This window comes from Oncorhynchus mykiss, chromosome 19 (genome assembly GCF_057628025.1).
Source record: "Oncorhynchus mykiss isolate SJ-2025 chromosome 19, ASM5762802v1, whole genome shotgun sequence".
Lineage (NCBI taxonomy): Eukaryota > Metazoa > Chordata > Actinopteri > Salmoniformes > Salmonidae > Oncorhynchus > Oncorhynchus mykiss.
In genome coordinates, this window is record NC_143040.1 from 18,016,574 (window position 1) to 18,030,957 (window position 14,384).

General features: G+C 45.5%; 1 protein-coding gene across 4 annotated transcripts; it reads right to left on the reverse strand.

Annotated features, from left to right (window-relative positions):
• Nucleotides 1–454: 454 nt before the first annotated feature.
• LOC110534549 (ras GTPase-activating protein-binding protein 2) lies at nt 455–10,426 on the reverse strand. 4 transcript variants are annotated; one of them, XM_036954196.2, is made up of 13 exons: nt 10,164–10,426; nt 8,336–8,454; nt 8,143–8,224; nt 7,720–7,905; nt 7,293–7,383; nt 7,078–7,183; nt 5,744–5,924; nt 5,392–5,493; nt 5,191–5,296; nt 4,960–5,019; nt 4,736–4,864; nt 4,385–4,512; nt 455–3,728 (listed from the first exon to the last, which is right to left on the reverse strand). In XM_036954196.2, exons 2-13 carry the CDS (start codon nt 8,428–8,430, stop codon nt 3,444–3,446), a joined length of 1,551 nt encoding a protein of 516 aa, XP_036810091.1. In that variant the 5' UTR covers nt 8,431–8,454; nt 10,164–10,426; the 3' UTR covers nt 455–3,443. The 4 variants fall into 4 exon arrangements, with proteins under 4 accessions (XP_036810091.1, XP_036810098.1, XP_036810092.1 ...); XM_036954203.2 differs by having other exon boundaries at nt 4,394–4,512; nt 7,732–7,905; nt 10,164–10,423; XM_036954197.2 differs by having other exon boundaries at nt 4,394–4,512; nt 10,164–10,404.
• Nucleotides 10,427–14,384: the final 3,958 nt, after the last annotated feature.

A 14,384-nucleotide genomic window follows, 5' to 3' on the forward strand; every position in this document is an offset into this window, starting at 1 on the left:
TTGATGACACTCCCTCAAAACTTGAGACACCTGTGGTATTATGTTCAGTAAAAAAACTGCACATTTTAGAGTGGCCTTTTATTGTCCCCAGCAAAAGGTGCACCTGTGTAATGACCATGCTGTTTAATCAGCTTCTTGATATGACACACCTGTCAGGTGGATGGAGAAATGCGCACTGACAGGAATGTAAAGAAATGTGTGCACAACATTTGAGAGAAATAAGCTTTTTGTGCACATGGAACATTTCTGGGATCTTTTATTTCAGCTCATGAAACCAACACTTTACATGTTGAGTTTATATTTTTGTTCTTTATAGTCGAGACCCACGTTACTTCTGGCTTTGTTAATATTCTCAAGTAGGATCCAACATCTTGGGGCATTTCCAACTTCTTTGTCTTTTACGACATTTGGTTGACTGCTGTGCCCCTTAAAACATGACAACCGTGATGACTGGTGCAGATATCAGTAGTTTATTGTATGTTAAGTCCAAACACATTCAAAATGGAAAACTAAAACAAATTTGCTCCATCTGCAACACATTTTTTTGTTTCTACTAGCAAACAAGTAGAAGGTAAACACAGTAAATTAAGATGGCAACCAACTGACTGCTTAGCGTACCACACTTGCTAAAGCCAGGAAGGAAATCCTATTCCACTGAAAAGAGGACTGGAATGATATACATTTAAATCCACTCTACAGCATTTTTCAACAGTGGAAAAAGTTTACAGCCTTTGCTTTAGGGGGTCCTTTGAAACTTGGGGGTAGAGATGGGGGTTTCACTGAAATTTCAGAGCAAAAAAAATAAAAGTACAAATCTGCTCCCAATAAACGTTTTAACACCACTGAGTTTTAAAGCACTGACTTCAGAAAACTAGCCAGAAAGCATGATGGCATTCCACTCGGCTGACTCTCCTCGCCCTTGTTGCCCATTGCAAAAGTAAAATCGCAGTAAGTGCCCTTTTCTTAGCCATAATATGAAACTCACATTATGAGTATATAGGCAACTGTGAAACTTGTCCATATGTGGAAACATGGGGAGGGATGTAGTTCTGCAGTGACCAACAATGGGTTCCTGGAGAAAGGGGCTCAATTTCAAAATGGCCTCTTCCCATAACACACACACACCAGTGTTCGGCACGTCGCTCCAATCCAACCAAAAGGTACATGCATTTCCACCAGTGTGACTGGCTTTTTAAGCTGGCCCACGCCACGAGAAAATTAATTATGAGAGCAATGTCAGAAAAGGGGGTAGGATGGGAAAAGTGTTTTTACTGTGACAGATTGTCCCAGAATACCACCTGACAAGGAAGACCTCAGTACGACATTTTGGAAAAGGCGCTACATCAGATTTAACTTTCCGTTTCAGTGCAAGAAGACCAGTATAAGAAAAAAGAAGTGCAAAATATTTGTCATTTCTCCTCCCCGATTCTATTCCAGGTTGAAACCGAGGTCTTCCCTTTCACAGTCACAAAAATAAAACTTCCCATTTCACTGGCAGAGTACTGGTATAGAAATCTTATTTTTCTTATTTTGCCTTAGTGGGGAAAAAAATAATAGAAAAATCGGTACACAGCACATTGAATATTATCAGCATTTAAAAAAATATGAACGCATAAATGGATTTAAAAAAGTGAGTGTCATCCCAGATAAAGTTTGCACTAAGGCTAAACCACACCTAAGATTAACATTTTACAAAAATTGCTGCCAACGAAAAATGTTTGTTGTTGATGAAACAGTCGGATGCCCTTGGATCCAGGGCTTATGCCACCGTTCGAGACAAAGACCATGCTGCTCCAATTGACCGTACCGATTGAGAACTGTCTAGTAGCCCATGTCTGAGCCGTGCAATACAACGTTTACCTTTAAGAGGGCATTTCATTTTCACTGTCCGTTACAGTTACTAAGCAAACAGCTCGTCAATACTGCAGATCCAAACTCTTCAACTGATCCCATTTGCTTGACTAACCAAGAATCACATGACTAGTATGTTCCAATGAGTCATTTCTTTAACATAACGCATCTCTGGGACATTTAACATTAAAACTTCAGGCACCCGTTGTCTCTCTAGTCTCTTCAAACCCCAGAGCAGATACTATAAACAAATGCACAACTTGCAGCACATCATCTTAGGTAGTTCAACAGTACTTATGGGAGAGTGAAATGTGCACCAGAAAAACGTTATAATCCTGTGAAGAACACTGCAAATTCTCCTGGCCTCAGTAGGTAGAGTAGTTCAACTGGAGCTGGGAGCAACACCGGACACCCCAAACTCAACTCACTAGTAAGACTGGAAAGATGAAATAGAAGGCACCATCATGCTTTTATAGTCAAGTTGAAAAAAAAAAGAGAATTAAATCATACAGTGAACTATGATTTTTGCTGTACATTTATTATGTTCCTCCGTACACTTGACGGGGAATGGAGGGAGAAGAGGAACCCCAGTTTCACGGTTCTGGCAAGGGTAGGGGAGAAAAAAAAGAAAAAAAATGCATGAAAATAAAAGAAAAAACAATAGGGAGCGAGTCTCCAAACATTATCACCACCACTCTCCTATTGGTCAGCTTGGCTTGTGTCTGTGGACCATCCTTTTATTTCCCCAGTCGGTGAAGTCCAGGAACTTTGAGCTTTTTATTAAATTCATTTAGGAAAATAATCATTCTGTAGATTGGTATGTTGTATTCCAGCAGTAATTGAAGCATAGTTATAGGTTCGCAGATGAAAGATGTGAGAAATATATTGGTCACAGTAAACAGGCCTGAAGTGGAGGCCTGCCTTGTCACGTCGTTTAGCTTTGAGACAACAGTAGATGTCTCAACCAGCTGCGATCCCAGGATGTCAATGTAACATGACAAAAGTACCCATTAGTGCATATTGATGAGTGCATTATGCAATTTGTTTTAAGCAGTGTCCTTTGAAAAGGAAAAAACTAAATGCAAGCCCCCCCACAGCAGGAAATTCACCTCATGCTTTTCCAACAGTAACGGGCAGAGAACTCCCACATATAAAATGTGCATTAAGAGGGGTTTCGTGACGTAGCGCCCTGGTAAGTCGAGGCGTAATAATCTCTATTCCAAATGATGGGCTGTATTATCGTAGGTAAAAGTCTATCAGTCCCTCCTCCTATAACGATGCAGATTACTCCTGGTTGCTTTTCCTCAAATTTACAAATTAATGTTTGTGAATTCTTGACAACACTGGAAAAGTACGCTCAGCTCACAGCTAAGTAAAGCGAAAATGCAAATTTGACGTTTGCTCATTTTTGTCTGTCACATCAAAGAAGAAATAGTTGACAGTCTGTCACATTCCAAAGCCAAAAATACTTTTTTACCGAAACGAAAATAAACAAACAAAAGTATATACGTTTATACATGTAGATTTTTTCGTTAACGAGAACGGTAGAAGATGAAGAACGTGGTACTACTTCCGAACTGCAGGTGGCACTATCAGCGGCGCTGGGTGGTGAAGCGGCCCTCGGCGGATCCTCCTGCTCCTCTTCCAGAGCCCAGACCGGGCTTGGGAGCACCCATGCCGCCCCTGGGTGGTGGGCCCCTGCCGTCACGCATCATCCCGCTGCCGGCTACCATGCCTCCTCGCGGGCCGCCGGGCCCCCTGTCGCCACGTCTCCCCATGTCTCTGCGGTCGTCTCCGCCACGGACCTCCCGCTCACGCACCGCCCTGGTCTTCTTCTCCTCTACGTTCAGACGCACCTCGCCACGGAACATGATGGGCTACAGGACAGAGGGGACCGTTAATACAGGACTGGCAGGTGATTAGGGGACCTTAAGAAAATACAATTTTCACGATCCTTCTCATTCACTGGTTTGCACTTCATAAAACCCTATTGGTTGAATCTTTGGTTGTATCGATTGTGTTTGTAGTTTTCCTGCATAGAAAAGTCTTAGGAGAAGACCTGCCTAAGTGTTTTCGGGCCACCAATGTCCAGAAAGCTAAAACAAGAGCCCCCAATATTATTTTTTTAATTACGATCCTTGAGAACCAACAAATCACCAAAAACAAGAGTCAGGGAGAATCAAATTCCAAAAATGATACATTCAGGAGTATTTTTGTCAGAGAATGGGAACCCCATTGATTTTGTTAGAATGTTTGAGACTCAGATAGCATAAGCCAAGCTGAATGTTGTCTCTGCGGACAACGGGAGGGCTTCAAATTTCCAGTCAGCACCCCCCCAGCACCATTTTGCTCCAGTAAAACCTTGAATACTCAGTCTCCTATAGCTGAGATTCAAACAAAGGGAAAATGGGCTAGAGATTTGGGGATTAGGATACTGTGCATAAAACCCATAGGTAGTGATTTACAACACCAAGTCGTGTGCCACCAAAACACCCGTGTGAATGAGGGGGATAATGATGAAGTCAGTACTTGCCCCCCCTACCTTCGCCCCCAGGATTCTCTGGACAGGGTCAGAGTCGTCAAAGACCACAAAGCCAAAGTTGGGCAGCTTTCCTCCGACTCCCTTGGTGTTGATCCTCAGCTCCACTACATTGCCGAAAGCTGAAGGAAGACATTTTAGTTTTCAATTCCAAATACCGAAAATCATACACACTTCTCCTGCTACGTCATCTGGAGTTTACCTCGTTAGTCACACCTTAACAAAAGGTTGGAAGATGTAAACTGTTCCAAACGCACACAATTCTATTGATTTAAATGCCATTGATACTTTGAACAACCAGAAAATGGCATGGCTAAATAACCATTCATGTGTACGAGTGCTTACTCATGAAGAAGTCCTTGAGCTCTGCCTCGTCAATGTCATGAGGGAGGTTGCCCACAAAGAGCTGGTGGCTGTCTGGGTACCGGATGATCCTCCTGCTGTCCATCTCACCGGGGTCCGCCTCGCCCCGACCTGCAGTCAGGAGAAGTCATTAGCTACCATCTGCACCGTCACTCTGTACCAACACTGAAGAGAGCACATTTAGTACAAAGTCACAGCTTTATTACCTTTGTTGACAAAACTGAAGTGGGGTTTCCCAGTTTGTGATTCTGAAGGTGCAACACCATCTAAGTGACAGAGACGTGCACACATTGACCCATGTGTAAATACTAAAGACTACAGAAGTGTGAGCACCCGTGACGTGTTGAGAACTAAGCAGACCTAAAACCAAGAGCATATTGCGTGTATAGACAGTGCGTCTATAGAAAAACATTGCCATTAGGTCCCACCGGGCTTACCAGGTCTGGAGGCTCGCTGTACGAAGGCTGGTCTGTCGCGGGGGCGCTGGTCCCGGGGTCCCCGGAGAGGGGCCATCTGGCTCTCAAGTTTGGTCTCCGCTCTGGGCTGTAAAGGAGCGCGACACACAGGAGATGAGACCTACTTGACCACAGACAACACTCAGCCCAGACACACACACAAGACACAGGTGGAGGGGTTACCTGTGAGCTTGGTGCTTTAACAACATGGGGGGGAATTCCAGAGGAGGGTCCTGTACCGCTAGGAGGCAGGTTTTTACTGGTCACCGAGGCCCAGGAGAAGGTCTGCCAGGAATTCAGTCAGAATTCAACCGTGCCAATCAGTAGAACACAGTACAATATGATTTTGAAAGGCAGATATCTTGACAGAAATCCGTGCAATAGTGCTACTTCTGAAATGGTACCCTATTCCTTCTATAATTAACTTTTGACCAGCGATCTATATAGAACAGCAGTGTGATTTCAGATGCAACCTGCATGTTATTGTGATTTTATAAATGGTCATAGCACTGTTGTACCAGGAGAGTGGACCAACCTTGGGGGCCTCCTGCGTGCTGGGTGGGGACTCTACTGGGACCGGGGAGGGGGCCTTCTCCTCCAGCTCCTCCATCACCTTCTCCTCCACGTCAGGCTTCAGCTCCTCTACCTCGGGCTCCGGTTCAGGCTCGGGCTCAGGCTCTGGAGCCGGCTCCTCCATAGGCTCCTCAACACCATTGCTAAATGAAGCAGAAATCAGTCAAGTTTTCTACAGCCGTTTGCCTAGATGTACCTTTTTATAAACTCAGATACAAGCTCAATATGATTGGATTCGGTCACATTTCTTCTTGACACAAATATGATGCAACTGTACACTCACTGGCCAGTTTATTTGGCACCCCACACCGTTCATGAAAATGGACCGCTCCTACAGACAGACAGTGAGTCATGTGGCCTGCTAGATAAAGCAGGCAGACAGGCATCCAGTTACTATTCAATTGAATGGACAAAACGAGTGACTTAGGGCTGCGCGTGGTATGATCACTGATGCCAGGCACGCCAGATCCAGTATCTCAGAAACTGGCCGCCGGATTTTCCCACACGACAATGTCTGGAGTAAACCAAGAATGGTGCGACAAACAGAAAATAAAAAAAACATCCAGTCAGCGGCAGTCGTGTGGGCGAAAACAGCTAGTTGATGAGAGGTAGAATGAGAATGGAAAGAATCGTGCAAGCTTACAGGCGGGCCACAAATAGATCAATAACAGCGTAGTACAACAGTGGTGTGCAGAACAGCATCTCGTTGATCCTTGTCATAGACGGGCTATTGCAGCAGACAACCACACCGGGTTCCACACCGGGTTCCACACCATTCAGGTAAAAACTAAATGCGGCTCGTGGGCACATGGTCACCAAGATTGGACAATCAAGGAGTGGAAAAACAGCACCTGGAGCATGACATCAAGTTTAATTTACTCGAGTGGCCTGCGCAGTCCCCAGGCCTCAACCCAACAGACCATCTGGAATGGGCTAGATGGCAGTACATTCATGCTGCGAACAATCCACAGCAACTGCGTGATGCCGTCGCCATCAGCATGTACCAACATCCCTGTGGAACGTTTCCGATACCGTGTAGAACGCCCCAAACAATTATGTCTGTTCTGAAGGCAAAGAGCAGGTTCGACCCAGTACTAGATGGGTGTACCAAATAAACTGTCCGGTGAGTGTACATACCAACTGTATGCCATGTTTACTTATTGTTGTTTTTTAATGCAGTGCACGTCCTGTACATAAATGTAATTTCTATAAAACAGAACATTAAGTACATCTAGTCACCATTGATCTAACCATCATTGTCAAACTGGCATGGTGGTCTCCATGGCATAGACTTACATGACAGGGTGAGGCTCGTAGTAGGTAGTGCTGTTAGGACTGTCCTGGAGTGGCTCTGGGGACGGCTGTCTCTCCTCCTGCTCCTCCTCAACCTCCTCTTCAGATTCTGAGGTATCATTGATTAACAAAACAAAGTATACAGACCATATAAACAAATTGACATCCAAAGTCAACATTGAAGATAATTTAACTGGACAAAGTGCAGAATTTCTTACCCTCATCAAGTTCAGCCTCAGAGTCGCCAAAAACCTCATCCTCATAGCGGAAAATGTCGTTGTGTACGTAGAACTTGTTTGCCACGGAGCCCTGTGGAAATAGCCAGACAAGCTATTATTATTTGTGCTGCACCATCTGACAAAAATGTGCTTTCCCCCTCATAGTTGAGGTGCTTCATAATCTAAGAAAAAGTGCAGAGTTGTTTTCAGTGGGCATGAAATGTTTTGAAACAGAGTGAATCAGGGAGGTACTTCCTGAACATTGAGCCCTACTGAACACAACGCAGGTAGTCACTCCACTTCAATTCATTCTACCATTTCATGACTGCTGAACACAATCCAAAATTCCCAGTGAGTGACAATTAAAATATGACAACTACCCTATGCTTAGTAAAGTGTGTGCAGTGAGCCCCGCCCTTTAGCCTACCGTACTACGCACCTCTGGAGCGAGCACAAAGGTCTGCATGAACTTCCTCATCGGCTGGCCGTTGTTGGAGAGCTCACCCAGCACCTGGACCACAACGCCGTCAGTCAGCGTGGCATGGGCGTCCACGTGTCTGATCTTCGTGTGGCATTCTTGGAACTGCAGGGACAGGACCTTCTTGTGGATTTCCTGGGTAGGGTGAAGGAAGTACAGTTAGAAGTAAATCACAAGGCCAGGAGTGGTTTATAATAGAATCACATTTCCTGCATTATTACATCACTTGGAAGGTTATTAAAAAATATTTGAACATCTAAATTGTTTGAGATTTGCATGAAAAGCATCCCGAGTGAAGACTCTTGACTGTGTTATATTTTTCAAAACAGGTAGTTGTCATCTGGATCTTTGATTTAGGTTATTGACACTTACTGCTTGGCCATACACTGCTTCTGCAAGCTTCCCATTGGAGTCAAGTCCGCCATGAACATAGGAGGAGTTCCTTCCATAGAACCTGTCATGACAAAGCAGAGACATTTAAAGTCCTGCTGGCACAGGTCTACATAAAGCAATGGAAGGTTATCACATACTGTGGGCTATTCAATCTAGACAAATCGGTCAGTACCTGTGCAGGAAATCGGGTGCTTTGTTTAAGAGTGTGTAATACTGCCTCACAAACTCCCGCCCTACAAGCAGGGGACTTGGCTTCTCCATCACCATTTCTTTGGTAATCAATATCAAGTGCTGAAACAGAACATTAACAAAACATTTAAATCTTGATATGAAGTAATACTTTGAAGTGACCTAAGAACATGCAGGTCAGCATTGCAGAAGGAAAATAAAGCCATGACAACTCATTCTTATTGGACATAATTGAGGCAACATGTACAATATCAACCGTTAATACCCGAATGAGACCAATGGAAAACTGAGCAACTTATGAATCGTTCATGAATGATATTTGCATGCAAATTTGAGCTAATAAAAAAATTATGTACAGAAACGGGTTATTAAGACGTTGCTTTCTAGTTTTGAAATTAGTTGAGAATATGAAGGCAAAGTCGATGCGTTCAACTGATTTTTAAAACGACAATGCACCATGTTGTTCGTGTTCACATTTTAAAATGATACATATTTATCGTTGCTAGCTAACTACCTACTTTGATAGCACACACTAGCGTGCAACTGCGCCATCACGTTTATCCACCCGGACACAAAAGAGGGGTACAAAGCATAGGTCGACTTCAACGAGACGTTCTCAGAAGAGTTGAGAGATTGTCTGAACATATGTTACTAATCAAATGAACAAATGAGGTTAATGTTAAATTAATTTGTTTGATAGTAGCCAGGCCTATTGTGACGGAAACTGCGGAAGGCCTCCCACGACCTGGTACAGCCTCCGTCGTAGCTGGATGTCTATTTGTGTGGCATCGTCGAATCATTTCCCTGGCCTTGATACCAGACATAACACATGTTGCTAGAAATAGTAGACCAACTCCAAATGCTTTGAAAGAGGCATCGTCTTATTTGGAAGTGTATTTAGCAAACTAGTTAGGGCAGCATACTTGTAAGGTAAACGAGGATTAGCTAGCTAACGCTGGCTTCCTACTAGATTGGTGCTAGGCTAATTTGGGAAAACTCGTTAGCTAGCTCCTAGTTAGCCAACACGTTAACACTGCGTGCATTGATAAATAGCATTACCCCCAATATTCTAATGTAATTTAAGTATACATTTTAAATCAACAAAATGCACAGAAAAGTCCGTACCGGTTGCTAATTAAATGATAGTGAAACTAGTACATTTGCTAACGTTAGGCAGCTAATGGCGCTAAGCTAGATTTGTGGCGTCGTTGCTTTTTCTCAAGCTACCTTGTCTTGACAACTTTGTTTACCCCTATCAGTTTTCCTTCGTGTATTAACATGCATCAACACTTTAATGATGCAAAGTCATGTGGCTCAATTTCATGAATTAGAAACGTTGAACAGCTAGCAACAATCACTTTGTAACTAGCCAATACACATTGGTCTATTCTGACCGGTTAACACGTTCGTGCAAGTGCCTAAATCCTGGCACCGGCAGGCAAGTTTTTCTTGAACAGAGCTGGTTAGCAAGCAATAGTGTCGACACCAGTGCTCGTGTTAGCATTGCACATAATACAAAGGCCGACTGGCTAGGTATTTTTAGCTATAGCTAGTTAGTCAATGAGAAAAATAAAATTGAACACGGTCAAATTCGGGGTTTAGCATCACATGATACCATGCCTGTTTATTCCATTTTAACTCAAATTGTCGACATGAAATTAATTGAAGACACATACTGTACAGTGAGCCAACAAAGATCTTCACTAACTCAAATGTTAACTTTTTCCCGAGAACAACTACAGTAGCGAGCCATTAATAAAATGTTATCCTTAGTCAGATTATCTATAAAAATAAAAAAAAAGGTAACTTACCTTTTGAAATACCTATCTAATTGAACACAGTGATTAAATGACTATACTCTGAAATATGAAGAATATTTCAGGTGCAATTTATAATATTTCTCTCCCTCTACTGACAGACTTTATGATCTCTGCTGTATCAGAGATTGGAATTTAAAGCGATAGACTTCAAATTTATTGTCTAACCCCTGCAATCTAGGCAGGGAACCCCCGTGACAGTGGAGTAGCCAATGATATTTTTACACTGGACAACATCAATTGTGACGTGGTTTGGTGTATTTTCCCGCCTGCCTTCCTGCCTAAAAATCCAGACGTTATGACGTCACAAGGGTTTATTTTGTCATAACTCATAATATAATATTCATTATCAGCCAACAGTTAAAAAGAGATTCATTGTGACTTAAAACATATTTACCAAGAAAATAATGTTCATATAGTATGTTCTATACACTACAAAATTGAGCAATCTGTAATGCATGAGGCTGTTATATGTTTTATTCCTGACAGACAGCAGATAACTTGAAGGCTACAATTAATACTTTTGAATACAGAAACTGGAGGAAACCTAGAGCCACAGAAACAAGTCTATCATATGCCTGCCAGTATCAGGAGACACACCTACAGTGCATTCGGAGAGTATTCAGACCTCTTGACTTTTTCCACATTTTGTTACGTTACAGCCTTATTCAAAAATGTATTAAATTGTTTTTTTCTTCTTCTCATCAATCTACGCACAATACCCCATAATGACAAAGCAAAAACAGGTTTTTACTGAAATGTCTATTTACATAAGTATTCAGACCCTTTACCCAGTACTTTGTTGAAGCTCCTTTGGCAGTGATTACAGTCTTAAGTCTTCTTGGGTATGATGCTTCAAGCTTGGCACACCTGTATTTGGGGAGCTTCTCCCATTCTCCTCTGCAGATCCTCTCAAGTTCTGTCAGTTTGGATGGGGAGCTATTTTCAGGTCTCTCCAGAGACTTTTGATCGGGTTCAAGTCCGGGGTCTGGTTGGGCCACTCAAGGACATTCAGAAACTTGTCCCGAAGCCACTCCTGCATTGCCTTGGCTGTGTGTTTGAGATTGTTGTCCTGTTGGAAGGTGAACCTTCGCCATAGTCTGAGGTCCTGAGCGCTCTGGAGTAGGTTTTCATCAAGGATCTCTCTGTTCATCAATCCCTGGTCTCCGAGTGCCACCACCATGCTTCACCGTAGAGATGGTGCCAGGTTTCCTCCAGATGTGATACTTGGCATTCAGGCCAAAGAGTTCAATCTTTGTTTCATCAGATCAGATAATCTTGTTTCTCATGGTCTGAGAATCATTTAGGTGCCTTTTAGGGGACAGGCAGAGGTTGGAGGAGGCCAGTCGGAGCATGCCGAGGAGTCTTGTTCTGTGCACACACCGTGCAAGCGGCGACAAATGCGGACACGTCAGGGACCATAAGAGCTGTCACACAAAGGCCAGGGCCTGACGGGTGCCCGGGGGGCAGGCAAGCCTGGAGAGTGGGCCCACTCCAGGACTGCGGAGCAGACGGCATCAGGAACAAACATCCAGTTATCAGGGCTCCCCCGGGGTTAGGCTGGGAACGCTGCACCTCACAGACCTGCTTCCCTATTGACCCGCTGCCGAGTGCCCTCGCCAGGCACAAAGTGGGAAGGATGGTCTCGGGTTCCGGGGTAGTAGTCATGGGGCTATAGCGGTGGGACAGTGCATCTGGCTTGACATTCTTGGATCCTGGCTGGTTTGAGAGGGAAAAGTTGAACCATGTGAACAGCAGGGCCCATCTGGCTTGCTTGGAGTTGAGGCGCTTGGCGGTGCGGAGATACTCCAGGTTCTTGTGGTCAGTCCACACAATTGTTCCGCCCCCTCCAACGCCATCTTCACCACGAGAAGCTCACGATTCCCCACATCGTAGTTCCTTTCCGTGGCGTTGAGGCTATGGGAGAAGAAGGTGCAGGGATGTAGCTTGAGGTCAAGGGCATGACGGGATGGGGGATGGGTGGTGGGATGAACCAGGATGGGGGCTGTGGTGAAGCGATGTTTGAGGTCCCAGAACACCTGGTCAGCAGCTGGAGACTACGTGAACAGAACCTTGGGCGAGGTGAGTGCTGACAGGGGGGAAGCCAGGGTGCTGTAACCCCGGATAAAGCGACAGTACAAGTTGGAGAACCCCAGAAAACGTTGCAACTGCACCCTGGACGTAGGCTGAGGCCAATCCATCACTGCTCTCACCTTCCCAGGATTCATCTTGACACTCCCAGCAGACATGATGTCATCCACAAAAGGGATGGTGGAGCGATGGAACTCGCACTTCTCCGCCTTCACAAACAGCTGATTCGCCAGAAGAAGTTGAAGGACCTGCCGGACGTGGAGCATGTGTTCTTGAGGGGAGCGGGAGAAGACGAGGATGTCATCAATGTAGACGAAGACAAACCGTTTAAACATGTCACGGAGAACATCATTCACCAGAGCCTGGAACACTGCAGGGGCGTTGGTGAGGCCAAAGGACATGACCAGATACTCGTAGTGGCCACTGGCCGTGTTGAGGGCGGTCTTCCACTCGTCCCCCTCTCGTATCCTCACCAGATGGTAGGCGTTCTGTCGATCCAGGTAAAATCCTGGATCCTGGAAAATACAATGGCCCCCTGGAGCGGCTCGAGGGCCGAGGAGATGAGTGATAGCGGTCCTTAACCATAATGTCATTGAGTCCCCAGTAGTCAATGCACGGGCAGGGTCTTATCCTTTTTCTCCACGAAGAAGAACCCCGCGCCGACAGGAGAGGAAGAGGGACTAATAAATCCAGCAGCTAGGGAGTCCCCAATGTAGGTATCCATAGCCTTGGTCTCCGGTCCCGACAGAGAGCACAGACGTTCCCGGGACAGCGTGGTGGTAGGGGGAAGGTCAATCCCACAGTCATAGGGTCGGTGAAGTGGAAGCGACATGGCCCGGGCCTTGCTGAACACCTCCCGGAAGTCCTGGTACTCCGCTGGAATGGCGGAGAGATCCAGGGTACCTCCGAGCCCCCAGGAAGACGTCCCGGGGCAGGTTGTGCTGACTTCAGGAAATGGCCGTGGCAGAACGGGCTCCAGCCCATGATGGCACCAGTAGACCAGTTAATGAAGGGATTGTGTTGTTCGAGCCAGGAGAATCCCAATACTACTGGAATCAGAGGCGACTTGATGAGCAGGAACTGGATAGTCTCGCTGTGATTTCCTGACACCCGTAGGTTGATGGGAGTGGTGTTTTGGGTGACTCTGCCTATAGAGCGACCGTCCAGTGCTCTAACGTCCATGGGAATGGAGAGGGGCTGAGTGGGGATGTTCAGCTCGGACACCAGCGTAGCGTCCAAAAGGAGAACGGGGCATCAAAGACCTTCCTCACTTCCCCCACTTCCCCCTCCAGACCAGCGCATATGGCCGGCTGTTGTTCCCACACGGCAGTAGCCCAGGTGAAAGCCCTCAGAAGTAACAATGTTTATACAGCAACAGGGGCAAAGGTACAGGACGGCAGGGTCAGGTCAGGCAGAGGTCGGTAATCCAGAGATGGGGAAAAGTTACAGGATGGCAGGCAGGCTCAGGGGCAGGCAGAGTGGTCAGGCGGGGGGTACAGCGTACAGACTGAGCATCACTTTGACATCATTGGCAGAGTTAACAGCTTTTAGTATTGTATACACACCCTAGATCACCACCACTACAGGTGGGGCATAGCTCCCCTTCCCCTCTCTCAGGAGGGAGTGAAGAGTACTGAGGGATGACCAGGACTGGTTGGACCCAGGTTACCAGACTGCTGCACATTGCTCCCAGCAGGCATGGGCACGACTTGTACCTGTGTGCCCTGCTATACCTTGGCAGGCGAATAGATTTTCTTCCCAGCCACATCGACCACCATGGGGTACACAAAATATGCCCCAGTGGAAGAGAGAGCTACACCAGGGGGGAAGGCTGTGGTGGTCTGGGAGGGGGAGTGGAGGGGTTAGCTGGAACTCCTTACACCCATCTCCCCTCTCCTCGTCCCTCGGGGTGACCTGATAGCCTTCAAGGAACCAGACGTCCTCAGATCGCTTCTGGAGCCCTAGGAACCAAAATAGAATGGAATGGATCAATTGTTCATGTTCAGAATTGCCCACTAAAAGTACAATGTTTATTACATTATTATTGAAACACAAACTGTACAGTCAACAATAAATGAATGGCCATTTATGATGATGATAATGAAAATACTCACTGCGGAAATA

Bases quoted from the DNA above. Each gene is read 5' to 3' on its own strand.
- LOC110534549 (XM_036954196.2), bottom strand. From the start codon at position 8,430: ATGGTGATGGAGAAGCCAAGTCCCCTGCTTGTAGGGCGGGAGTTTGTG. The intron at 7,384-7,719 runs GTAGGCTAAAGG...CTATTTCCACAG, and splicing joins CTCCAGAGGTGCGTAGTACG to GGCTCCGTGGCAAACAAGTT. The intron at 5,925-7,077 runs GTAAGTCTATGC...TGCTTCATTTAG, and splicing joins TACGAGCCTCACCCTGTCAT to CAATGGTGTTGAGGAGCCTA.